At 49.5% G+C, this 24,678-nt stretch overlaps 7 protein-coding genes, 3 non-coding genes and 1 pseudogene across 10 annotated transcripts; 9 read left to right on the top strand and 2 right to left on the bottom strand.

Annotated features, from left to right (window-relative positions):
* The first annotated feature begins 272 nt into the window (after window positions 1-272).
* LOC108035681 (60S ribosomal protein L28) lies at window positions 273-2,245 on the top strand. Its single transcript, XM_017111391.3, has 4 exons — window positions 273-360; window positions 1,314-1,413; window positions 1,637-1,879; window positions 2,063-2,245. Exons 2-4 carry the CDS (start codon window positions 1,321-1,323, stop codon window positions 2,159-2,161), a joined length of 435 nt encoding a protein of 144 aa, XP_016966880.1. The 5' UTR covers window positions 273-360; window positions 1,314-1,320; the 3' UTR covers window positions 2,162-2,245.
* LOC122819081 (small nucleolar RNA CD11) lies at window positions 746-820 on the top strand. Its single transcript, XR_006368532.1, has one exon. It is a non-coding gene; the product is annotated as a small nucleolar RNA CD11 (small nucleolar RNA).
* On the top strand, window positions 958-1,032 carry LOC122819083 (small nucleolar RNA CD11). Its single transcript, XR_006368534.1, has one exon. It is a non-coding gene; the product is annotated as a small nucleolar RNA CD11 (small nucleolar RNA).
* Window positions 1,173-1,247, top strand: LOC122819082 (small nucleolar RNA CD11). The gene has a single exon (XR_006368533.1). It is a non-coding gene; the product is annotated as a small nucleolar RNA CD11 (small nucleolar RNA).
* Window positions 2,246-2,449: 204 nt separating the features above from the next.
* On the bottom strand, window positions 2,450-4,210 carry LOC108035635 (putative neutral sphingomyelinase). Its single transcript, XM_017111336.3, has 2 exons — window positions 4,022-4,210; window positions 2,450-3,935 (listed from the first exon to the last, which is right to left on the bottom strand). Exons 1-2 carry the CDS (start codon window positions 4,060-4,062, stop codon window positions 2,663-2,665), a joined length of 1,314 nt encoding a protein of 437 aa, XP_016966825.1. The 5' UTR covers window positions 4,063-4,210; the 3' UTR covers window positions 2,450-2,662.
* Window positions 4,211-4,438: 228 nt separating this feature from the next.
* Window positions 4,439-12,297, top strand: LOC108034898 (protein KIAA0100). Its single transcript, XM_017110112.3, has 10 exons — window positions 4,439-4,614; window positions 4,699-4,825; window positions 4,882-5,418; window positions 5,473-5,748; window positions 5,808-5,951; window positions 6,011-8,076; window positions 8,140-8,620; window positions 8,679-9,717; window positions 9,769-11,870; window positions 11,925-12,297. The coding sequence occupies exons 1-10, from the start codon at window positions 4,562-4,564 to the stop codon at window positions 11,994-11,996; spliced, it is 6,897 nt and encodes a 2,298-aa protein (XP_016965601.1). The 5' UTR covers window positions 4,439-4,561; the 3' UTR covers window positions 11,997-12,297.
* On the bottom strand, window positions 12,010-24,197 carry LOC108034894 (trafficking protein particle complex subunit 11). The gene is made up of 10 exons (XM_017110108.3): window positions 23,306-24,197; window positions 23,020-23,250; window positions 22,520-22,957; window positions 22,063-22,461; window positions 21,579-22,001; window positions 21,284-21,477; window positions 13,552-14,060; window positions 12,701-13,495; window positions 12,448-12,642; window positions 12,010-12,387 (listed from the first exon to the last, which is right to left on the bottom strand). The coding sequence occupies exons 1-10, from the start codon at window positions 24,043-24,045 to the stop codon at window positions 12,361-12,363; spliced, it is 3,951 nt and encodes a 1,316-aa protein (XP_016965597.1). The 5' UTR covers window positions 24,046-24,197; the 3' UTR covers window positions 12,010-12,360.
* Window positions 14,187-15,439, top strand: LOC108034897 (trypsin beta). The gene has a single exon (XM_017110111.3). The coding sequence runs from the start codon at window positions 14,286-14,288 to the stop codon at window positions 15,261-15,263; it is 978 nt and encodes a 325-aa protein (XP_016965600.2). The 5' UTR covers window positions 14,187-14,285; the 3' UTR covers window positions 15,264-15,439.
* On the top strand, window positions 15,414-16,391 carry LOC108034895 (trypsin beta; the record flags this gene model as incomplete). The annotated part of the gene is given in 2 exon segments (XM_017110109.3): window positions 15,414-15,434; window positions 15,436-16,391. Coding segments are annotated over 2 exon segments (963 nt in total), but the record flags the coding sequence as incomplete, so codon positions are not given.
* Window positions 17,056-18,082, top strand: LOC122819021 (trypsin alpha-3). Its single transcript, XM_044094977.2, has one exon. The coding sequence runs from the start codon at window positions 17,194-17,196 to the stop codon at window positions 17,974-17,976; it is 783 nt and encodes a 260-aa protein (XP_043950912.1). The 5' UTR covers window positions 17,056-17,193; the 3' UTR covers window positions 17,977-18,082.
* On the top strand, window positions 18,091-21,272 carry LOC108034378 (transmembrane protease serine 9-like; annotated as a pseudogene).
* Window positions 24,198-24,678: the final 481 nt, after the last annotated feature.

Genomic DNA, 24,678 nt, shown 5'->3' with positions numbered 1-24,678 from the left:
ACTTGACCTATTTCAGAGTGTTGTTTGCTGAATTTATAATTTTTTATTAAAAATTATATGCTAATTTCGGCATAAGCATGACAAATAGAGAGGTGCAAACCAATGTATTTAAAGTAAAAAATGCAACTAATTTGATTTGATGTTTTCTTCAGCAGCTGTAGAGCATTATTGTTTTTTCGCCGAGTATTTAAACAATTTATTTTTTGGCAGCGCGTGCCAGGGATGGCGCAGTCTTATCGATAGGAGGCCTGCCAACTCGCCGCGACTCAAATGCAGCCCTGTGTTTGCGGCAAGCGCAGCCAAGTTCGCGCTATGCCGGGCTGCCATATTTCTTTCCTGCTTGTCTTTCAACGAGAAAAGGTGGGCATTTTGCGTTTTGTCTCGATTTGGTTAAGTTCTAGCGTTCTGCCAGCGTTCTAAACGCTCCGAAAGTGTTGAGGCACTATGCCTGCCCCACGTGTTTCCATCATTTTGGCTGCCGGCCCGCTGAACCTCGGAGGTAAATTGAGTTTTACCCACACGTGCAGCACAGCGGGCAAATAGTGAATAAAAATGTGTATTATTTTAGTGACAAAACCAGACCGGACTTGATCTTCAAACGCTTTTAACCAAGCTCATCTCGCTTTGTTAAATATCCAAACTAATTTCCTGTTTCTCTTTCCTTTCATGCTGCGCCCCGCTGTCCTTTTACACGGATTTTTCTCCCTCTAAAGGTAAGAACACGTGTGGTCTTAGATCGCTTGATTTATTCGTCTATGATGAATGATTGAGCAGAAGAGTTCTTGAAGACTATATTCATCACCCAAGACTGAATAACACTCGATACCTTCATTTCTTTTATTAAAAACGCAGATGTCTAATCACATTCCTTCTTTCTATTCCATGTCCACCCCTTGGATTGCTTTATCTATTGACTTTCCTATAAAGGTAAGCATAGAGTCCGTATCAAATACCCCTTTCTCTCTTAATGAGGATTGATTTAACGGAAGAGTTCTTGAAGACTATATTCATCACCCAAAACTGAAAAATAGCCAAGAACTTTAAAAGTTTTGTTGTAAAAATCGTGTATCTAATCATATTCTTTCTTTTTGTTCCATGTTCCCTTCTGTTGATTGCTTTTGTTCGTATTGGATCATAAAGGTAAGCATCAAAACCTATCCTGAGTACTTCAGTTTTGCTTTAATGAGGAATGATTTAGCAGAAGAGTTCTTGAAGACTATATTCATCACCCAAAACTGAAATACCCACGGACAATCCAAAATATTTGAATCCCGTCGAGTAATTACTAATTATTCTTTTTAATTCCCTTACAGACTTGAGATGGCAACCTCTTCGCACCTCAATTGGTTGATCATTCGCAACAACAACGCCTTCTTGTTGAAGAAGCGCGATGTTAAGAAGCCCTTCAGCACAGTAAGTAAATGCGATCTTAAATGACGGACCACGTTTATAGACAAATCTAAAAATGATCTGTAAACCTGGTGCTAAACCATTTTCAATGATGTTTCCAACTTACAACTTTCACAATGATATTTGAATACAACTTGATAGTAACTATAATCTGACAAAAGTTGGTCATATCCTTGTTTTGAGCTTATAAAATACAATATAACTTATTAAAAATTCACCCTTTCAGGAGCCAAACAACTTGGCCAGCGTGAGCTCGTACCGCTACAGCGGCATCGTGCACAAGAAGACCCTGGGAGTCGTGCCCGCCGCCGACAAGAAGGGCTTCACCGCTGTGCTGAAGAAGGGCAAGTATGCCCAGCGTCCCGCCAAGAACACCGTGCGCGTTGACTTCAAGTCCGGCCCCCGCCGTTCCCTGAAGAAGCTGAAGAACCTGCTCATCGGCTCCAAATACCGCAAGGACCTGACACAGGTAAATATGGTCGAAACTCGAGGACAAATCACTTTTGGTTCCTGTCATGATGATCTTTTTTAAATGCTACATACCAAGATCGCAGAATGATCGTGTTGAAAAAATTATCTGAGGCTCTCAACCAAAAAATAGATTTCTAAACATTCGAAAGGCATATTCTTACGAACTTCTTTGTTGTTACAGGCTGCCCTCCGCCGTGCTTCCGCTGTCCTGCGCTCCCAGAAGCCCGCCACCCGCAAGGGAAAGAAGGCCGAGCTCGCCAAGGGAAAGAAGCCCGAATAAACTGGACCAGTTGGGACTATGCGGAGCTGTTTTCTACTCGAGAATAAAGAAAAAATGTTAAAAACACCCTAATATTAAAGCTAATATCTGTGTTCACTTGTGGGCAATGGTTTCTGTGGGAGCACTATATGTAAAATTTCCATTTGCTAGGAAAACTAAAGCATACTTTGAGGCGGTGTGCTCCGACTATCTCGAAATAGGTCAATGAACCATTGATTGTCTTAACATTATACTTTTAATCATTAGAAAGGTTTAAAAAATATCCTCAATTAAGATATCAGCTTAGAGTTGGTTAACGTTGGTCGCTTTTATTGAACTATGTTTCCTGGGATATGGATGACGTTACACATGAAGAGACCATGGAGTTGCATTGAAAGATTACAGGACGTAAAAGATCTAGTCAGAGTTATTATAAACCCTTGTCATAGACAACACAACGCTTGCTTAACTACGGTACACATGGATTTAAATGCGCATTGAGCTTGGCTGCTCCACACAGCTTTAGTAGAAGTACTCGTACTTCTGGGCATGGTGCAGCATCACCTCCATCGACTTCTTGCCCTGCAAGACCCCATTTCGCTCCATGTAGTTCCAGATGGAGGCCATGAACACGCAGAACAGGATCACGCCAAACACGATGAACTTGAGCAGCAGGAAGATGGTGCGCATGCCCACGGGAGCGGTGAACTCCACTAGCAGGACGAGGAGGACGAAGAGGAAGGTGGCGGCGCTGTAATACAGAATCCGATCTGTATTCAGCTGCAGCAGGGAAGCATCGCACAGGGCCAGAGCTTCGTGGAGCGCGGCAGTTCTGGCGGCGGGCATGGATTGGATGGAAGTCGAGCTGCCATTGCACTGGACCTCCGGCTGATCGTCTTCACCGGACTGAGCATCGCCAGCTCCCAGTTCCCTGACGGCACAGCTTTCGCCCTCCTCCACCTGGCAGTTCACCTCGATCGTGGCCACCGGCTCCTCCGTCCTGGCTGCCAGCTTGAATAACTTCAACCTGGCCAGCACTGCCTCGTGATCCGAGAAGCTGAATTTCTCGCCGGGCACTCGTTCGGGGAAGGGCAGTTTGTACTCGGCTATCTCGGCATTCACGTGATCTCCGCCACGCACAAATATGTGGTCGATGCGGATGCCCTGGGGATTTCTCTCCCGAGCCTGCTTGGATGTATACGAGTTGTGTTGGCATTCGTTGGTGCGAAAAGAGTCCGAGGCGCAGCTGTCGAGCATCTTGGATGTGTAGAGCAGCACCTTGTAAGAGATGTCCTGCGGCTGGGCATTGAGATCGCCAGCCAGGATCTGCAGCGCCGAGTTGCCCCTGGTGGCCTCGATAAATTGAGCAGTGTCGAAGGCCTGTATGACGCGGTGCGTCTTGTACTCGTCGTTTGCATTGTCGTACTCCGCATGCAGGTGGGCATTGTACAGATGCACCATCTGGCCTCCGACCAGGATGCGGCACAGGCCCACGCCCTTGCCGCCAAACCAATCCGCATGCTGGATTCGATGGAAGTAGCCGTTGACGGACCACGCGTGGAACAGCGTGCCCAGAATGGGATACTTGGACAGCACCAGTAGGCCTGCGCCCATCACGCCGCTGTGGAAGTAGTGACTGTGGGGCAGGACCGCCTCCGTGCCCTTCTGCAGCCTCTCGCTGTCCTGCTGTGCCCACACCTCCTGCAAGGACACGATGTCATACTTGCCGCTGGCCAGCTCCTTGCAGATGGCATTGATGCGGGGTCCACGATCACTCGACACATATGGTATGCCCCTGTAAATACACAATGTTAGCATCCACAGATCGAGGTCAATGGTGCTGGGGCTCCAGACGCCTTAGAAGGAGATGCCCGCTCTCACCAAATATTCAGGGTCAGAATGTTCAGCTCCAGCAGCAACATCGCGACTTTGGTGGCCGCCTTTTACGTTCGCATGCTTACAGTCAAATAAAAGGCGCGGGAGCGGCGATAAGATAACTTTTTAATTTTGATTGTTTTTTAAAGATATATAGCCACAGTGTGACCGTCTGTGGATCGACGGAAAATAATTATACTTAACCCTTAGTGGAACAATAGGCTTAGTTAGACATGAAAAGGGACTTCATTTAGGAGTGTTTCTTTATTGTTGTTTTTAATTTGTAAGAGATTTCAAATATTTAGTTAGTTAAAAACTAGTTCGTTTTAAAGGACGCTTACTAAAATGATAAAAATCCTTTTATTAAAAAAGCGAGTCCCTCAAGGGTTAACTGATTAGTAACCAATGGCATTTGGTATTTTCGAACCCCATTCCCTGGTCACTCTACTCCCGCAACTAGTTAAATTTCAGTATTTAGTCATAACATTTAATAACATTAATAATACAGGCCAAATGTTGGCGCACTATGATATTTGAGGCGCCAACATGATGCTCCAGCTGCTATTATTCTGCCTGGCGCTCTTCATCAACGTCTACTGGTGGGTTTCGTTCGGGCTGAGCCGTGCCCCCACAGTTGATCCATCATCGTTATAAGCACCCAATTGGATCACTTTCCATTTTAGGATCTTGCCCACGGGCATTAGCTGGTATTTGGTCAAGAGGTTTCGGGTCAAAGTGCGGATCGGCCGCATTTCGCTGCCCTACCTGTCCCTGAGGAATGTGCACATCAGCAAGAGTGGATTCTCGGTGGTATGGATAACCTTTAACCTCTGAAGTCAAAGCCATAAACACTCCCAATCTTTCAGCAAATCGAGGAGGTGTGTCTGCGCAGCAGTTTCTTCACCACCGAGGTGACCAAGCTGCTATCGATCTATATCCGCGACATCCGCATCAACAAGGATATCCACAGTAGACAGGATGACACCGACGACATCTACGAGCTGCGGCGGACGCAGACGTCAGAGGGCAAGCCCTCGGAGGCGAAGGGAGTGCCTGACTTCCGGCAAACCAAGGTGCCGGCGAGCATTATCACCTTTGCCCAGTTCATGGCGGTGCATGTGAACAACATATCAGTGGTGCTGATGAACAACGACTTTGATCCTGGCTGGTTTATGCATGCCACGGCGAAGGAACTTCATCTGGACGGGAGTATAGTGCAAAACGCACGTGTCCTGCTGGTGAATGCGGCATTGAGCGAAGCGCAGGCTAAGATGCTGAGGCACTGCAGCTCCCGCCGACAGTCGCTGGAGAATCTCAACAAGATTCGACCCTGCCTGGGAGAGGTCAGCTTCGATATGACCCTGGATGCGTCGCTCTTTGCCCAGGGGCCACTGTCCATGGATGTAAGTGATGCACTTTATGTAATAAGGCTTGCTTATTAATAATTCCCCTGGCAGACCCTTAGTCTGGTCATCAACAATGCCAAATCCGTCATCCACGGCGGACTGTATGAGTTCCTTAGTGAAGCCAAGCGGAAGACATCGACTGGTCAACAGTCACGACGTTCCACTCAGGCCGTAGTGCCCTACAAGAGGTCCTACGACAATGACAACTACGAGAAGCTGGCGCCGATTATACCAAAGAACTTTAACTTTAGCATCAGGGCGGCCACCTTTTCCGCCGTTAAAGAAAACTCACAAAACGATTTCAGTGCCAAGCTGCAGTCGTTCCAAGTAGGTTTATTCCTAACATTTAGATTAAAAGCTATTAATACCGAAATGTTTAACCACAGATCTCGGGAAAGTTTAACTCTAAAGTCACGGATGAAAAGACCTTGCTACCTTCAATGCTTGCCAAACTGGGCTTTCAGCATTTGGACATCGATACTAAATACGAGAAGCTACTCTTCGTAGAACAGTTCACCATAGACTCTGTGGTAAGTAAATATATAGGCAATCATATGTTGACTGTTTAAAAAAACGATTTACCCTTCAGCTGGAAAAAGACATTTTTAATCTGTATGTGAAACTTAAGACATTCCAAATCATCTATAACCATAGCGAGATCTACGACTTTGTGAACAACAATTTCCTCGCTCGACAGCGCTCGAGCGGAGCACAGCCAATGCAGCTGATACACAAGCAGAAATCCCTTCCCGATAACTTGTATCTGGATACGGCTCTGGAAAGCAACCTGCGAGCGAGTCATCGACGGGAGGGCGGAGTTCTGGAGTGGATTATGCAGCGGATCGTAGTCAAAGGTTGCGCGGAGCTGTTCAATGTATCGCTCCTTATGAAGCTAGAGGATGAGCACATCGCCATGAGTGTGAGCCACACCAGGTTTCTCTTGGAACAAATCGAGGAGAAACGGAGTAATCTGTATGAAAACAAGTTCCTTAATTTGTTGTTAAATCAACGACAATGGAGCATGGAGCTGATGGTGGAAACGCTATGGTCAAATCTAGGCAACTCCATTAATGATACCAACAACCTAAAGAAGACTCATTCGCCTGGCTCACCGTTTTTCCTCGGAGTGAGCTTGCTCAAGCTCTGCTCGTATGCAAACACCACCAAACTGGACATATCCGTGCACACTTTTCGCACGGAATACAGCATGCAGTTGGCGGAGTTTGTGTTCAAGTCAGTGGAGTGCCTCCGGCAATACCGGGGAATAAAACCAAAAAACGTGTCAGGACAATCTCAGCCTAGGCCGAATGCCGGCCTCACGGTGTCCGTGCAGCCATCACACTCATCTACCTCACTGCGAGTGTCAGTTAAGGTCAAGGATATTACTGCTTACTTTGTTAATCATCATAATGTTTACACGCTGCTCAGTTTCTCAGAGCTGAATTTGACGCGGGCTCAAAACTTAACCACCCTTAAGCTCGAGGAGTTCCAAATGGCCATAATGCGCTCGATGATGGCCTCTTCACTGTGCCTCACCGACTTCTCGGACGTGTTTGCCACCTGCAAAATAATACGTCTTGAACATGAACAAGTGGAGGGATCGCTGGGCAAGTTGTCCATTTACATACCCGGCGATATGGAGGCCACGTGGAACTCTAATTTGCACATGCACCTGTTAACTTTAGTGAGGGATATGCAAGACTTGAAAACGCAGCTGGCGATTCCGGCTTCACCTGTAAAGAAAACCACTCCCAGAGGAGGACTCGTGGTGGAGTTGTCTGCCGAACGGCGAACCATCTTCGAGATCAAGTTCTCTGAGCGTCACTCTATTCAGATCTTTGTAGAGAGCCTCTACTTCAGTCGAAAAGAACGTTGTATGATCTATGCGGAGAATGTTTTTGTCAAGATCGACGATCAGCACATATTTACAGTCAAGGAATTGGATCTTCAATCAGTGCCACGTTTGGAAGTACTTACCCAAGAACGACAAAACTTTCCTGGCTTTCAGCTGCCCTCCAACAAGGTGTGGGTCACCACTATTGGATCCTTCAAAGCCATTTTCCCGTATGACCACGACTTCTATAATGCAGTCAATGGGGAGTGCACATCCCACTTTAAGTGGCTAAAGAAGGTCCACAACTATAAGAAGAAACCGTTTACAGCGGACTCACCGCTGCCCTGTGATTTGGTGATTAAGATCAAAGAGTTCCTGCTGGAGATCAGCGACGATCCCTTCGAGGTAAAACTTCGCGATAACTATGTCCTTCTGGTGGACGAATACCTAGAGAGCTTAAAGCGCAAGGCGCTGTTCGATAAAAAGATCGGTGAGCTCTGCTCTGAGCGGCTTTTGTTGCCATCTGGAACCATAGAGGGTCTTTATGCCAACCTGGTTAAGAAAAACTCAGAGATCTACATACAGCGATCGAAGAAGATTCGCGAAAGTGGCCCAGTTCGTACCCGATTGCTGGCCTGGATCATGACAGACGTTAATATTATGGCCATGGCAGACACCTCAATCCATGGATACGACAATGTGACTCGCATGATGCGCGAGATCGATCACGAGAGTCCCTGGCCAGAGGAGGGACTGGAGTTCTCTACACTGTGGTGCCGGGGTGTCAACATCAGCTGTACCGAATGGAAATTTATGCTAAGGTGGGTGATCATCTAAAGGGAAACGATTTTTAAATACTCACCCCCTTTCAATTAAATTTTCAGGGATTTCCCGCAACCCATGTTTTGTGTGAAGAGTATGCGGCTGTACGGCAATCTTTGTGGAGCCGAGCAAATGGGCTCGAAGCGAGCAAGGCGCGATGTCTTCATTGATGTGGGAGAACCTTTTGGCACCGATGTGATTCAACGTAGCATGCCCTCGCTTAAGTTCTACCATGACTTTGACTGCGAACTGGATAGCTGTAGCTATGCGTTTGGAGCCTGCTGGGAGCCTGTGATGGCCCAGTGCAACTTGAGCTTCGAGAAGATCTCGGCTCCATCGAAGGATCCCTCGCCTCCCTTGCCATTTTGGGATAAGCTGCGCCTGCTTCTACATGGCCGGTTAACTTTAATAGCCAAACAGTTTACCATCCTCCTCCATGCCTCGCTTGATCCCTATAATACGACAGAGGAAATGGAGTTGACCTGGAACAATTGCGGGATTGTACTTACGAATGCCAAGATCATGTTTAAAGGGGAACTTAATGTGAGTCTCCGATTATACAATTTTAAAGCCGATTCAAAACTAAATTGATACTTTTTAGGTCATGGTTCGCACTGCATCCCGCTACGACGATTGTCGCTTGCTTCATTTTCCTAATCTTAAGTTGACGATCAAGCTTAAATGGGTGTGCCTGGCAAATCCCAATGACCACCATGCCGTGATGCCCTGTGCCCCAGACAAGTTGCCGGAGTACTCAAGTAATCAAGTCCACGACTCCTTCCGTGCCTTCCGATCGCTTAATCTCAACATTTGGATATCCTTCGAGACCAAGCCCAAGGCAGGAGAGGATTTGGAAGTCGACATACCTAGTCTAGTGTTGTACGGCAGCACGTTGCGATGGTTCGAGAGTTTGCAACTCATTCTTTCCGGAGTGACGAGGCCCACACGGCGAGGTCCGGTCTTCAACAATGTGAGACCCAGAAAGAAGCCGCTCAGTCGACACTACAAAAAGGCCAACCTCCAGATGTGTCTTCACAAGTTCCAGGTGCTCTACTGGATGTCTCATGCTCTGCAAAAAGGCTTCCAGTTGAACGGCCGGCGAGTGTCTTTCAGTTCGGAGCACTCTTTGACCCTCAATCCCATTGACGATGGGCTTATCCACCGCCCACGGGCAGACTGGTCAACGATCTACATGAACTGCGAGCTCAACGATGCTGAGATCTGGCTGAAAAGCATTTTGACCGAGAAGATGGACAGCAGTTCTGAGAACCTGGCCAGCGCCGCAGATGCCTTTAAAATTGTGAGATTCTACTTTCTAAGTGTGGCGAAGGTATCTTATGGCCGCGAAGCACTGATACCCACGACGGCCAGCAGCACTGAGGAGGATGTTAAAGCGCAGTCCACGACGCCGACGCATAAGTTGGTGGTGTACGATCTAAAGGGAGCCTGGACAAAGAGCAATCGGGATGTGGCATTTGCCCTTTTTGATTCCTTTATGAAGTCCCAGAAACTGAAGAACAATCTGTCGACTGAAGCGGTAAAGAGCTACCGCAAGGAGGGTCCAAGTTCGGCTGTCCTGAAACATAAACGAAGTGATAGCACCATTACCTTGTCCAGTACTAGCAACGAGGTTTTGCCAAGTGAGTGGGTTGTATCTGCTTTATGTTCGTAATTGAAAAATTGCTTTCTAGTTTCCAATCCGAGTGCATCGCTGAAGAAGGCCCCTGCACAAATTCATGCCACCGCCATGTTGCAGCAACTCATCGCAGAGGCGGATCACAAATTTAATGTGTACAGTGATGATCATAGCACCCAATCCAGGGAACTACAGCTCCAGGGCCTGCAAGCCTGTTCTGCCCAGGATATAATCCACGAGAACTGGTCCATTAGTCTAGTGAACTCCCAGGTGTTGCTCAAAGGATGTGAGACGTCTGGATATGTGATCATCAGTGCTGCCAAGGCGGAGATCCTTCAGCGAGAGCATCGTCCAGTTTGGCGCGAGCGCTCCCTCATCTCTAAAACCACTTGGAAGGGATTGTTGGAGTGCATGCAGTACTATGCGACAGTCAGCGCGGGAGATAATAATTCCCTGTTGGAGAAGGAGATAATGTGGCTGACGGTGGACAACATCCAGGACAAGGATGAGACTGTGATCAACAATCTGCCGGACATCTCGCACTTGGTGGGCAGTGGGCGCAGTGTAGGTGGTGTGGTTTCCGAAACTGTAGGCGCTTTTTTGAGCGACAATTCTGGAGAGGCACAGCCCGTCCAACTGCAGCGCATTGTGTCAAAGTGTAAGTGCGAGTTCTTTTATGTAAGCTACGGCGATGCCATCGATCCAAACAGCATCACGGAGGTGCCACCACCGCCCTCGGAGGAGCTACAATCGCCGTGGGAAAAACAAGACGATCCAGTAGATGCCTTCACACTGATGCATCACGACCTGGATGTATGCACCAACTCGCTGCAGTACGCCATGATCCTGGATATTGTAAACAACCTTTTGCTTTATGTAGAGCCTCAGAGAAAACAGGCGGCGGAGAAGCTTACGAGAATGCGCTTCCAGCTTCAGCTGCACTCAACAGAGGATCAGAAGCGACCCATTCAGCAGAAGCAAACGGTTATCCGGAGTCTGCTGATGAAGATTCGCTCGCTGGAGAAGGACACACACATGATCAGCAAGGAGCGGATAGAGGACGGGGACTCATTCGAGCTGCGGCAAGAATACGACCACGTCCAGCAAATGATCCGGGAAAGCAAGGAGGAGCTGAACACTTTCAGCGAGGACCTGGACATGATGTTGCTGTGCTATAAGGAGACTCAGCTATCGCAGCTCAGCAAGATATCGAACGTGCGCTCCGACGAGTCTGTGACCATGGTGCGAACCAACGAGATCTGCTTTAAGCGTGCCCAGTGGCGGCTCACGGAAACTGATGGACAGATTGGCATAGCCGATCTTGTCCTTAGCGCTTTCCTTTACACCAAGAAGTCCAAGAGCGATGATTCGGTGGAACATCTGCTGGAACTGGGAAACATACGCATGGAGAACCTTTTGCCGCGAGAAATCTATCGCGATGTCCTGCTGGCCACTGAAATTCAAAAGGACATGCCCGTGGACACCCACAAGCGAGTGCTGCGGATCTTCTGCCGCGAGAAGGCTCCTGTGGGCGGCATATCAGTCAAGGAGCACTTCGAGATCAATGTGGCTCCCATCACCATTGCCATTACGAAGAAGTTCTACAGCACAATGCTGAAGTTCTGCTTTCCGGATCGCGATGCCTCCGAGACGGAGGTCAGCGACGAACTGGACGACAATGCCTCAACCAGCCCGGCGTCTACAACGAATTTACAGACCAAGCCTTCGACATCTTCGTCGACCAAGCGCTCGGGCAAGGGCAAGAAGGGGGCCAAGGACTCGGAGTTCTATGTGAAGATCGAGAAGGATGATGTGGAGAAGATGAAGGAGCGGGCGGAGAAGAACAAGCTGTTCATCTACATCAAGATTCCCGAGGTGCCCGTGCGCGTGAGCTACAAGGGCAACAAGGAGAAGAATCTTGAGGACATCACAGACTACTCACTAGTCATTCCAACGCTGGAGTACCACAACGTGACTTGGACCTGGTTGGATCTGCTGCTGGCCATGAAATCCGTGAGCAGGCGGGTGATATTCTCGCAGGCCATCAAGCAGAAGCTGCATATCCACCAGCGTCAGCCTGTTCTGTCCGCAGGAGAACGAGCCACGCCGCAGGAAGCAGAGGACAAGGCTGTGATGCTGTTCGGAAATCGTCTATTGGTAAGTTTACCACAGCTGGATATTAATAATTTACTTATATATCTTCTTCTGCAGAATGATAACCGCAATCAGAAAAAGGGCGTCTTTAAGTTTTCCTCGGGTGGCAAGAGGTCCGGAAATGATTAGAACGTGCGTGGTCTCAACGATATATTTATGCTTTATATTTATTACTGTACGTTCAAAGGATGTACGAAAATATGTGCAACTTGCGGTACTGACCAGGACTTAGCAGAGCTTATCTAAAACGCCGGAATCAACTAACAAGAATGTCGAGTGCGTCTTGGCCCGTTTAACAATACATTATACAATACAATCACACACACTCTCAAGTATTATGCTATGTAACTCTCTAAATATAGCTATTTATGTATGTATGTTTGTTGTTAGCAATAAAGAGGGAGTAGGCGTAGCTAATTTTTACACACCAGTGATAATTGTAAACTTTAAAACACTTAAACTAAAGCGCGGCGGCATCATCGCTGTCTCATTCCTACTTGTTCTGTTGCTTCAGAGGTGGCTGTGGGGGATGCAAAGAGGTTAATATCAGGGAGTAAACTGTGGATCGGGGGCCACCTACCAGCACAAAGACTCGTTTGGGCAGGGCTCGCTGCACCAGTTCATCGAGCAAGGCATTCTGGCTGTCGTTCTTCTGCGGATCCGCCTTGGTGTTGTACTCCAGGCTCAGCACCGGCAACTCCTGCCAGCCCACTTGCAGGGGATACAGGTTGTAGACCAGTTCCTTCTCCTTGTAGGCCATTATCGAGATGTCCAGCTGGGAAGATCAATGGTTACAGATACAATTCACAAAGGCTTCCATGTAAAGAACTCACCTGCTTGTGACCCGAGCATATAAAGTTGTCCGTCTTGCTGATACTCAGGTTGGCTATCAGGTGGAGCACATGCGTGGTGGGATTCTTCAGCACCACCTTAAAGGCCATGGGCATCTTCACAAACATCTTCTCCTCGATGGTGCAGTAGATATTCAGCGGCGGCTCCGCAATGTCCAGACCACTGATCACAAACTTGGATTCGTTCTCCTCCCTGCCATTAGCCCTTCGCCAACGAATGCAGAATACTCCGAAAATAGGCACGTTAGATGGGTTTCCCTCCAGCGTGTAGATACCCTTGATGAAGCCACGGCAATGACCAGTTCCCTGGACAGCTTCCAGGGCCTTGTTGTAGATGAGCCGAGTGGTTTTTATCCCCTCCTGGTTGCTTATGGCTTCCTCAGCCACATTGACATCATCCGACTGCAAGGAGCTGCTCATCACACCCGCATTGGCCACCTGCAGGGCATTGGACACCGCCGAGTTGCTGTTTATGATGGTCATGGTGGTGGGTATCTTGGCCACCAGACTCTTGCTCATATAGGCACTCATTCCGGCCGGCGGTGTGGGTGCCAACGGCTCCTCTGAATGGGGTTTCACTGGCGGCCTGATGAACTTACTGGCCACCGCCTTGCCTTCCAGCTTGCCACGATGATCCAGATCCCGGGCCGTCGTCCAGTCCCGCAGAGTGGCATTTGTCCGGAGGACTATCACGCTCTCCAGTTGCTCGCCGGCGCTGTACTTGTTGGTGTATTTCTTCTGCTTAAAGCTGTAGTTTGATTGCACTAGGTTGTGATCCTGGCGAGAAATGGAAGTTAGTTGAGTGCTCCCAAGAAACCAAAAAAGATACATACACATATAAAGAAGCTGTCCAGTATTTCCACATCGTCCACGGCCACCACTTCCGTGTTTGCCCTTAGCAGGAAGTTCTCGCCGCGATACACCTGGTTGAGGGGCTTCCTGTCCAGCGTGTAAAAACGCGCGGTGAACTTAAAGTCCCCGTAGCATCGCACTGTGAGTGTATCCTCCCGAGACTTTCGCAGCCGCGTCTCGTCCAGGTACTCGATCTGCACTGGAGAAATGGCCGCCAGGCTCTGAGCCACACTCTTCACCTCGTGATCGGGCGTGGATTCCGAGCTGTTCGGAGCAGTGCTCACGCGGGCATTGGTGCTACCTCCTCCTGGACCGCGATCCACGTCCAAAGTGTAGCTCAATCTCTGTTGCAGCTTGATCTCCGCCTCGGCAAGACTGAAGATGTAGAAGGTGGCAGCGGTGCTCCCGTGTGCGGACAGCTCGCCCACGTCTATTTGGATCTGGGCGTGCAGCTTCTGGCGTCCCGGTGAGATGTCCGTGGTGAGGAAAACTGGAAGAAACAATATATAATAAGTATAATTAATTAATAATAACAATAATATCTAAGCATAATTATTCCTAATAGTTAAACTGATATCATATGGTAAACAAACTGAAATATTATCTTCAGGTCGGAACTCCCAAGTGAAAAAGACCTATTGTGTTCCCACTCTCCACTCTTAGGCCCATCAATTTTCCGATCCCTAAACAAACACCTTTAAGTGGGTACAGCTCTATGCTATGGAGTCTACACTTCCTCGTAGCCCCCACAACACCAAGTTCATTGCCGTGTGTAAACAGCGGTGAACAGGTGTTTTTTGTAAGTGGGTTCTGTTGGGTAAGGTCAGTGCGGATCGGCTCTATAAATGATTGTGCTCTAGGGTTTGGGGCTCCAGTCCATCGAAGTACCCATTACAGGCCAGTTGAGATCGAGATGCAAGGTGTGCTGCTTCCGCTGATGATGTGGATGATCTGGATTCCGGGGTCTGCGACAGAGGAGCTGGACTTACGGCGGAATCCTCGCATTGTGGGCGGCCATCCAAGTGATGTGTGGAATCAGCCGCACATGGTCAACATCCGGCGTCGTGGCAACTTCGAGTGCGGCGGTTCCCTGGTCTCCCCCCGTTGCGTCTTGACCGCCGCCCACTGCCTGAAGGAGGGTCAACCATCAGACTTTGTGGTCCGCGGCGGGGTCACCTTTCTGCGGGATATGAGCAATGCCCGCTATGTGAGGAAGATACTGCTGCCGGCGGCCTACAATCGCACCACCTTGGACCACGATGTGGCACTCCTGCAGCTCCAGCATCCGCTTCAGCCATCCATAGCTCAGCCCATCTCCTTGGCCGTGAGATCCCCTCGCCCTGGGTCTTTTGTTCGCGTTTCCGGCTGGGGACTAACCGACGCCAGATCCACTTCGCTGCCCAATAATCTGCAAAGCGTCCATGTGAAAGTGATGCCTCAGCGGGAATGCCGAGATCTGTATCGTGGCTATCGGAATATTACGGACAGCATGTTCTGCGCCTCGATTCCGGGTTTAAGGGATGCCTGTGCCGCCGATTCCGGGGGACCGGCGGTCAATGAACATGGCTTTCTCGTGGGCGTCGTCTCCTGGGGCAGGGCCCATCGCTGCGCCGCCCAAGACAGTCCCGGGGTGTACTCCGACGTCAGCTACCTGTCCGACTGGATAGCCGATAACATGCGCCGGTATTGCTAAATCCCCTCTTGAATCCGTATTAATCAGTATTAGATCGGTTAGCCCTGATCGTTGACGTCACCTGGAGCCGGAGCAAGAATGCCATTGAAGTGGCACTGTCTTCCATTGTGACCCGTGGTGTTTGTTCAGGTGGTTTCTCCATGTTTTTGCCGAATATCCGGCCATAAAAAGACGGGGCAAGGTCACAATCGTAACAGTTCACAGCGAGATGCTTTGGCGGTGGGATTATCTTATATTGGCCATGCTGCTCCTGGCAGAGATCACCCAGCTGGGCGAAACGGCGGTTGCGAGGAATCAAAGGAAGAAGAGGCGACTGAGAAATGCCAGCGGAAACAAACTGGCGGCCAGGAGAAAACAAGCCGGAAACGGCCGAAAACTCGCCACAAAGAAGGTGAATCAGAACAAAAAGACCGCAGCTCCGGCCAAGATTCAATCGCGGATTGTGGGTGGCACCAGCACCTCGGTTTCCACCACTCCCTACATTGTCCAATTGCGACGGGGTTCGAATCTGTGTGGCGGGTCGCTCCTCACCGAAAGGTGGGTCATAACAGCCGCCCATTGCGTCAAAGGACACAGTGCATCCGATTTCACGGTTCGCGCTGGCACCAACACTTTGGATGGCAGTGATGGCGTCACCAGCTCCGTCGAATCCATCTACGTGGGGCAAAAGTTTACTACGAAAACGATGAATATGGATGTGGCGCTGCTCAAGCTCAGCCAATCCCTGACTGGCACAAATATAGGAACCATAGCCATGGCCACAACGCGACCCAAGGCGGGTGCAACGGTACGCATCGCGGGATGGGGAATAACCAGGGAGGGCAGCACTTCGGCCTCCAAGACTCTGGAGGCAGCCCAGATCAGAGTGGTCAAGCAGAAGAAGTGTCGGTCGAATTATCGCGGTAAGGCGACCATCACTAAGTTTATGATCTGTGCCCGGGCTGCGGGTAAGGATGCCTGCAGCGGAGATTCCGGCGGTCCGGTGACCAGGAACAACACCCTGGTGGCCATCGTGTCCTTCGGTTATGGATGTGCCAGAACCGGGTATCCTGGCGTCTACACAGCCGTCGCCGCGATCCGCCAGTGGGCCAACAATATTATGGACAATAACTAGGAATCGCAAGTCTGAGCAAGATAATCTTGATGAACTAGATCTTAAGGTTGTTTGTTAATTCGATTTAATAAATATTTGTTAGACCAACACGATCTTCAAAGACTTTGGGCAAGGTGGGACTTAAAAAATAAAAATCACAAGCGAGCAATATAAGTTTATCATACCATTTGGTTTAAAATATAGTATATAGTATATATCTTGACGCAGGAAAGATTGGCCTTGACTCTAGTTAATATAAACAAATACTTTTCAACAATAGAGCATAATAACATTGGAAATAAACACCATCTGTCAATAGAACTTTTCTGAGAAAGTATAGTATAAACAACTTGAGAATGTAGGCCGTTGTTCATGATTGTTTGTTAGTTAACTCTGTTTTAAAGTCAGGGAACTTTAGACTCCTGACCAAAAATTGTTTTGCTAGTAGTTACTGGTTCCATCACGGGGCGAAGATCTCTTACCATCTACAAATCGCATTCTTTTGCCAAATGATATAAAGTTATAATATATCTCTTAAATATTTTCAACGTAAATATGTTTAGCATGATTGTTTGCAATGAATAAATATTAATTTTCAAATAAAAAATATTCTGTTATGTCATTAAATATCACTGTAACTGGTTCCCTTATTTAATAACCAAAGATTCGGAAGATAAGATGGTTTCTTGTTGAAAATATATCTTTAATTCCGAGTTCGATTTCCCGGCAAAGATGCTTGATTGAACAATTGTGCAAATGTTGAAGTCTTGTTCCGCCCGGATTTACTTGATATAAAATCGGGTTGCAGCTTTGTTTCAGTCTAGTTGGATAGCCACAATGATCGCCCGGAGTCTGCCCTCGCTGCTGCTGCTTCTGATCCCCATTCTGGGAGTCCCCTCAGCTTCCGCCTCCTTTTACGACAGCGAGGAGATCCAGCCCCGCATCATTGGTGGTCGGGTGTCCAGCATCAAGCAGGAGAAGTATCTCGTCCAGGTCACCACAAACACGGAGCTATGCGGAGGATCTCTGATCAAGCCCCGTTGGGTGATCACTGCGGCGCACTGCGTTTACCAGCAGGAAGTGGATCAGTTCAAGGTCTATGGCGGTGCCTCCGACCAGGGTGGTCCATATGCCACCGTCCGTACAGTGGACTACGTGGCCATTCGTCCGGATTTCAATCGCAAAACTCTCAACATGGATGTGGCTGCCCTACGCTTGACTTCGGACATGACTGGGTCCAATATAGAGACCATCGCTCTGGCCTCCCAACCCGTTCCACCTCGCGTCCTGGTCAAAGTCTCTGGTTGGGGTTTACTAACTGCCGACGCCGCCGAAACGGCAAAGCGGGTGCACAGCGTCATGGTGCCCGTGTGGTCGCGATCCTCGTGTGTGGCTGCGTTTAAGGGAATCCACCGGATCACCCGCTCCATGATGTGTGCCGCCAAGCTGTACCAGAAGGATTCCTGCGATGGCGACTCGGGAGGACCTTTGGTGCACCGTGGCCAGCTGGCGGGGATCGTATCCTTTGGCTACGGATGTGCCTCCTCTCTGCCTGGGGTCTACACCAGTGTGCCTGTGATCCGGGAGTGGTTTCTGCGCGTGGTGGAACAGCATTCCTGAGCGTAATCTTAAGCCCTAGCTGTTAAGGTCAATAAATAGTTCAAGTTTATCTAAAGGCAATTAACTGGGGAATGCAGGAAGGTACAATCGAAAACATATAAACTTGCCAGCCGGGCTAGAGTTCCGTAGACCATGTTAAAACTCCTGCTTGGACTAGCACTTATCCATCAACTGGATGGGAGTTCTTCCCCCACTCATCGCTTTGGTAAGATCTTTGGAGGATATTCGACGCCAGTAAAGGATCATTCCTTCCTGGTCAATCTACGACGTGGTGGACAATTTCGCTGTGGTGGCGTCCTTATCTCGCCCAGCTGTGTTCTCACAGCGGCTCATTGCTTGGAGAGAAGGCATCACTACGTCCGGGATTTAACCATCCATGCCCAGCAGCAGTGCCTGGGCGATGCAACGCCGCCGGAGCATGTACGTCCGGCCTGGTATGTGGGCTTATCGCCACATTACTGCTCTCAGCGCGGTCTGGACTCCGATGTGGCTGTGATCCGCTTGATTCGCCCCTTTGACATCGCCGGCAATGCGAGTCTGGTGAAGATCGACTTCAACGATCTGCCGCGGCAGGCCAATCTCACGGTAATGGGCTGGGGCTCGGTCAACGATCAAGGTCACAACTGGAATCAGTGCCTTCAGGAGGCCAAAGTCGAGTTCATCCCGCAGGAGCAGTGCGTCAAATCCATGGACTCGGGTCAGCAACGAGTTACGAACAATATGTTCTGTGCCCTGGGGGAAAATGCCAAAGATGCCTGCCAAGGCGACTCCGGAGGACCCATCATCCACGCCGGCCGCTCCGTGGGCATCGTTTCCTGGGGCTATGGCTGCGGCAGTGGTTATCCAGGGGTCTACACCCGCCTCAGCAGTCCGTCGATTACGTACTGGCTGAAGAGCTTCATGGACCGCAATTGCTGGTGATTCATAAATCATTTTGTACAACCTTTAACCCAATAAAAAGGTTATTTTGCCATTTATACCATCGAGAGGTATTAAAGTTGAAATCTCTTCCGGATTGCCAGGTAATGGACAGATCGTGTGAACCAATTTTCGGACCAGAATCATTATCACGTTCCAAACTAGACGACAATATACATAGTAGCTATCAGTCTGGCCACGCCATGGTTGGCCTGTGGTTGCTCTGGTGGCTCTGCCAGTTGGCACTTGGTTCCTGCAGTCAAACGCGCATAGTGGGAGGCAAGGAGACAACTATTTCCCAGGTTCCATACCTGGTTTATCTACGACAGAATGGGTTTTTTATCTGTGGTGGATCTCTGATCTCCACCAGCGTGGTGCTCAGTGCAGCGCATTGTGTTTATGGATCCCAGCCAGGAGACTACACCATCCACGCCGGAGCCAGTCGGTTGGACGAAGATGCTCCTGTGGTTCGCAGTGTAGCCATGCTCCACACCTCGCCCAGCTATTCTTCTACCAACTTTGACATGGACGTGGCCTTGTTGCAGCTGCGGCAGCCTGTAATCCTGATTCCGGGCAAAGTGGCCACCATTACTCATTGTCGCAATCCGCCGGAGCCCAATGCATATGCCAGGATTAGTGGTTGGGGAGTGACCCGTGAGAATAACCGGGAGCCCGCCGATCAGGTCCGCACAGCCATGGTGAGAGTCCTCACGGCTGCGGAGTGCCAGCTGTCTTACTCCGTGTTTGCCCAACTGAGCGACTCCATGCTCTGTGCCGCAGTGCGTGGTGTCCGGGATTCCTGCTCTGGCGATTCAGGCGGCCCTTTGGTCTACCGCGGACAGGTCTGTGGCATTGTCTCCTGGGGATTCGGCTGTGCCCGCCCAGCTTTTCCAGGTGTTTACACCAACGTGGCTAGTGGAAGGGTCTATGCTTTTATAGAGCAAACACTAGGGAGGATTAGGACCTAGATATATTGGAGTTCATATAATCTTTTTTTAAATTAAAGAATAAAGACATGTTCTTTAAAGCAAACCCTCATATGGTATTCTATCTGTTCTTGATCTTTCCATAAAAATCGTATCTGTATAGATGGCACGAGGATCTTTTTGGAATCGAGATCAATGGACAATTATTCAATCAACTAATTTGTGGAATCCGATGAACGAGTGAAACAAGGTCAATAAAATTGTCTAGCACTCCGACACAAAGCCCCATTACACAGCAATTTTTGTGGGGTTTCAATTTCGCATACCAAATACGCCGATGTAATCCAACGATAAGCCGCACAAAATGGTTGATTAAAATAATTATTATTTGCACAATAAAATAATATGTGTGCTGTGTAATGATTGTTTCCTAAAAGGCATATAAATCGGAGCACAGAGGCGCGCGATTCGAGTCGGAACAGCGATTGAAAAGGTGTTTACTCAGGTGGCCAGCGACTCGGAAACTCGGATTGGTAGTTACTGCTACCGGATAGGGCAAATATTGAGGGATGGAGTGAGCCGATGGCGACGCTGTGGCTGTGGCTCTTGCTCTACCTCCTGATCCCACTGACCTGGGCGGCCGGCAACGAGGCCAACAGCCGGATTGTGGGAGGCGTCCCAGTGGATATTGGCAGTGTGCCATACTTAGTGAATTTGCGCATCGGTGGGAACTTTATTTGCGGCGGTTCCCTGGTCACCCCGCAACATGTCCTCACCGCTGCCCACTGCGTCAAGGGGGTGGGTGCTTCTCGCATCCTGGTCGTCGCCGGCGTTACGAAACTTACGGAAACGGGTGTCAGGAGTGGCGTGGACAAGGTGTACACCCCGAAGGCGTACAACACCCGAACCCTCAGCACAGACGTGGCTGTGCTAAAGCTTAAAGGCCCCATCAGTGGTCCCAAAGTGTCCACCATCGAGCTATGCAATGTCAGCTTCAAGGCAGGTGACTTGATCAAGGTCTCCGGCTGGGGACAAATCGCGGAGCGCAACAAAGCGGTTTCAATGCAGGTGCGCAGCGTGGACGTGGCCCTCATTCCCCGCAAGACCTGCATGAGCCAGTATAAGCTGCGTGGAACTATCACCAACACCATGTTCTGCGCCTCTGTACCTGGTGTAAAGGACTCCTGCGAAGGAGACTCCGGAGGACCGGCCGTCTATCAGGGTCAACTGTGCGGAATAGTGTCGTGGGGCGTGGGCTGTGCCCGCAAAAATTCACCCGGAGTCTACACGAATGTCAAGACTGTTAGGAGCTTCATCGACAAGGCTTTGGGCATGTGAACTCGAGAGATAGTACAAGTTTTAGGTGCTTAAGTTGTAGCCAAAAGTAGATATATAATAGATAATGTTTAAAAGATTGTTTCCCAATAAATATAGATACAAATTGAATAAATACCCCTACATACCACTATTTCTCAGGCCGACGGGAACACTGATGTGTACGCCCACATTCTGCAGATACACATTGTACGGATTGCTGACGGTGGTCACAACGGGGTAGTACTCGTTGACCAGCATCCTCGTAGCCACCACATTGGTTTCCTCATCCGAACCGTTATCGTGTCCATGGCCAAGGTTCGTTTGCGTGTCCAGATGAAAGCTGGAATAGAAAACCGTGTTTAGTAGAGCGTTAAATGCGCTGGTTGCATGCAATTATCCGGAAACAAGTCGCTGCTTCCGGTACGAATCGCTTTGACCTACGTGGGCGCAATGTAGCAAATGGGATTGATCGTCACGTTGTCGTCCAGATCGCGGCTGCGCGTGTGGTGGCGGAACAGCTGGCGTGAGTAGTTGGAGCTGCATGTGAGTAGAGCGGCCACCTGGTCGGTGCCCATGTGGGCCTCCAGGCGGACGATGCGCAGCTGCGTGTTCTCATGGAACTGCTGCGCTTCGGTGCTGCAGAACAGCTGGTAGTAGGAGCCGGGCTCCAATCTCATGTTCTTCTCAAAGTTTTTGGGCTCCTGGCGCGGCTGTTCCGGCGGCTGCTTTTGGCCACGCAGCTGCGTGAGGCTGGGAAAGCAGAAATACTTGAGGGCCTCCAGTTTGTAGCTGTTCTGCGGATTCGCCGCATCGGCTAGAATGACATGGAAGTTGCGCACCCTCAACGGCACATCCGTGAGAACACTGCAAGAATGATTATAATGGGGAGTTGCTTTGGAAAGGGAATGCAGGGGACCAAACTTACCGCACTATCAGTTGCAGCTGCAGCAAGTCGTCGTTGTTCAGCTGAACCCGCTCGAATGTGGCACACATTTCCACCACATCGCTGACCTTATCTAAATCAATTTGAATGGGCGATTTCACGCTTGCCAGCGCACTGCTCCACAAGGCCTGCGCTTCGGGCGCCAATTGAGTTTTAGGCATGGGTGGCACACCTTGGAACACCTGCCACAGGTTCTCTAGCAGCAGAATCCGCTCCGACTGTTCGCCATGATGACGCAAGGACAACGCCTCAACGCTGCACGCGATATAGTCAGCCACGGAGGCAGAGAGCAGCGCACAACGGAGGGTCTTCAGCAGTACATCGGTAAATATCGTGGACCACTTCTCTTGGCGATAATCAGGCAGCATCAGGGAATACAAACTGGAATAAGAAATAGATTCAATATTCTTCTATTAGAGCCCATGAAAGATAAGCTCACGTCAAGGCCTTGGCATGATCCCCGCTCTTCAGGTACTCCTCGGCCATGTCAATGGCTAGTTTCTTGCGAAACCTGAGGCACTTGTAGATTTTGAACTGGGCCATGGCCTGGCTGAGCAGGGCTATTATCGCTGACGAGTGGTTATAGCCGCGCTCCTGATCACATAGCTGCATATTGGCCTGCTGCTCGGCCACCAGATCGCCCGTCTTGACCGCGCGGATGCCAAAGAACTCTGTGTACAGGGACAAAGGGCTCTGATTCGGCACGGGCGTGCCCTCTACGGCAGCTTGCATTGCGACGTATGCCTCCTGGGCTGCATCACGCCGCTTCATCACATATTCGGCTGCCTTGTGGTAATAGATTCCGGGATGCTGCGTCTGCAGGGCGGGCAGGCCGTTCTTGATGGCCTCGCAAAACAGCTCAGCGAACACCGAATGTCTGTAATAAAATTTTGTAATCTTAAAAAGAATCTGGAAAGGAGTCTGACGAGTGGGCATTACTGCGTGCTTAGCCAGGCATGGTGCTCGAAGGCCAGATCCTTGAAACCCACTCGAGACTTGTACTTCTCCACATGGATGATGAACTGGTTGATGGCATCCCTGGGAGTCTTAAGCTTAAACATTAGCCGGCAAATCTTGTAGTTCAAAAAGCCTGCCAGAGTTTTGATCTCCAAGCAGTTACCGTCATTTATGCGAATCTCGTCCAGATTGGCGTAGGCCTGGAAATAGTGCCTGTAAAGAACACACAATAAGGAATCGCATAGAGGAAACATAAATAGGAACCTACTTTTGAGCCGTGCTAAAGTCCTGCCGCATCTCCGCCACGAACCCCAGCTTGAATTGGTGGCGAATCTTAAGCGTGGCGTGCGCCGCCGTCAGCTGATCGCGATGGTTGCGTATCCTCTTAGACATAAGGGCGTAGTACGACTGGGCCATGTCCAGGAAGGCGGACTCCAGCCGCAGGGCGTAGCCCGTGAGGTGCTCCGTGTGCGGCAGTATGAACAGCATCTTGCTGGTTATCCCACAGGCGTTGGTCAGACTGGCGGCTCGCTCGGCGGCCAGGAGATCCTCGCCCGGGGGAAGCGGCGCTGCCCTTTGCAGCAGCACCAGACACAGCCGCGTATTCCGCTCCTGTAGGGCGTTCTTCAGGGCTTGCACAATGGCCGCGCACTGCACCTGCTTTTCCGTCCACTGCACGTCGTTCCACTCCATGTCCTGGAACAGCACCACCACCGAGGGCAGCACGTGCAGGTGCTTGAGCATCCAGTTGCGCTTGAGTATGCCTTTCGGGTGGTACCACTCGTAGGAGGCCCGCTTGGGCTTGGCGACGGGGAACTCGTAGTTGGGGCCCAGCAGCTTGTACTGCACGGCCGCCCTGTCGGCTGCCTTGCGCTGCAAACTGCCGCTAAACGCCTCCCAGACGGCCTTGTGCACCGCCACCCGAGCGGTGTCCAGTCCACAGAAGCCAATCAGCGGCTGCGGGGTCACGAGCAGCTCCGACGGCAGGGCGGTGGCGTCCATCGTCATGGCTCCGGCCGCGCCCGCTCACAATTGGATGAGATCGATCTCTGCGTCACCAACGGCCACTCCTCTCCTGCTCCTGCAGCAATTGAGGGAATTTGTGATCTTCTCCAGGTAGGCTACGTTGTCCAGGTGAGTAGAGGCGGAGTGTGACCGTACGGCCTGAGTGTGACCGTTCGGGACCGTAATAAATAAATAGCTAGTTAAATAGCTAGATTACTACTTTACTTATCAGTTAAGTTAGTTTTAGTCTCAGCATTAGTATTGCTAATTAAAAAGAAAAAAAACATTTTTAGTTTGAAGATTGGAAAAATGAATTATGTATTAGAATACGTAAGTACTTTTCATAGTACAGGTCACGCTTTTAATATTCGTTCAGAACAGAACAATACACGATTGATATTGTGTCCTTAATTTTCGAATGTCACTGTTGTTATATTAAAATGTTACCAATCCCATATCAATGTAATACGAAATTATATTAATTACAAGTGTTGATATGAATCTGTATCGTATCAATTTGATATGTATTCATATCAAACGTAACATCGAAATGTGACTCTGACTTTCGACGAAATGTTTCCTATTAAAAGTGAGAAATTGGTTAAAATAACCAATATTTCGCAAATATATTAAAAT

The sequence above is a fragment of the Drosophila biarmipes genome, chromosome 3L (genome assembly GCF_025231255.1).
Source record: "Drosophila biarmipes strain raj3 chromosome 3L, RU_DBia_V1.1, whole genome shotgun sequence".
Classification (NCBI taxonomy): domain Eukaryota; kingdom Metazoa; phylum Arthropoda; class Insecta; order Diptera; family Drosophilidae; genus Drosophila; species Drosophila biarmipes.
This window is presented reverse-complemented; position numbering and strand designations above follow the sequence as displayed.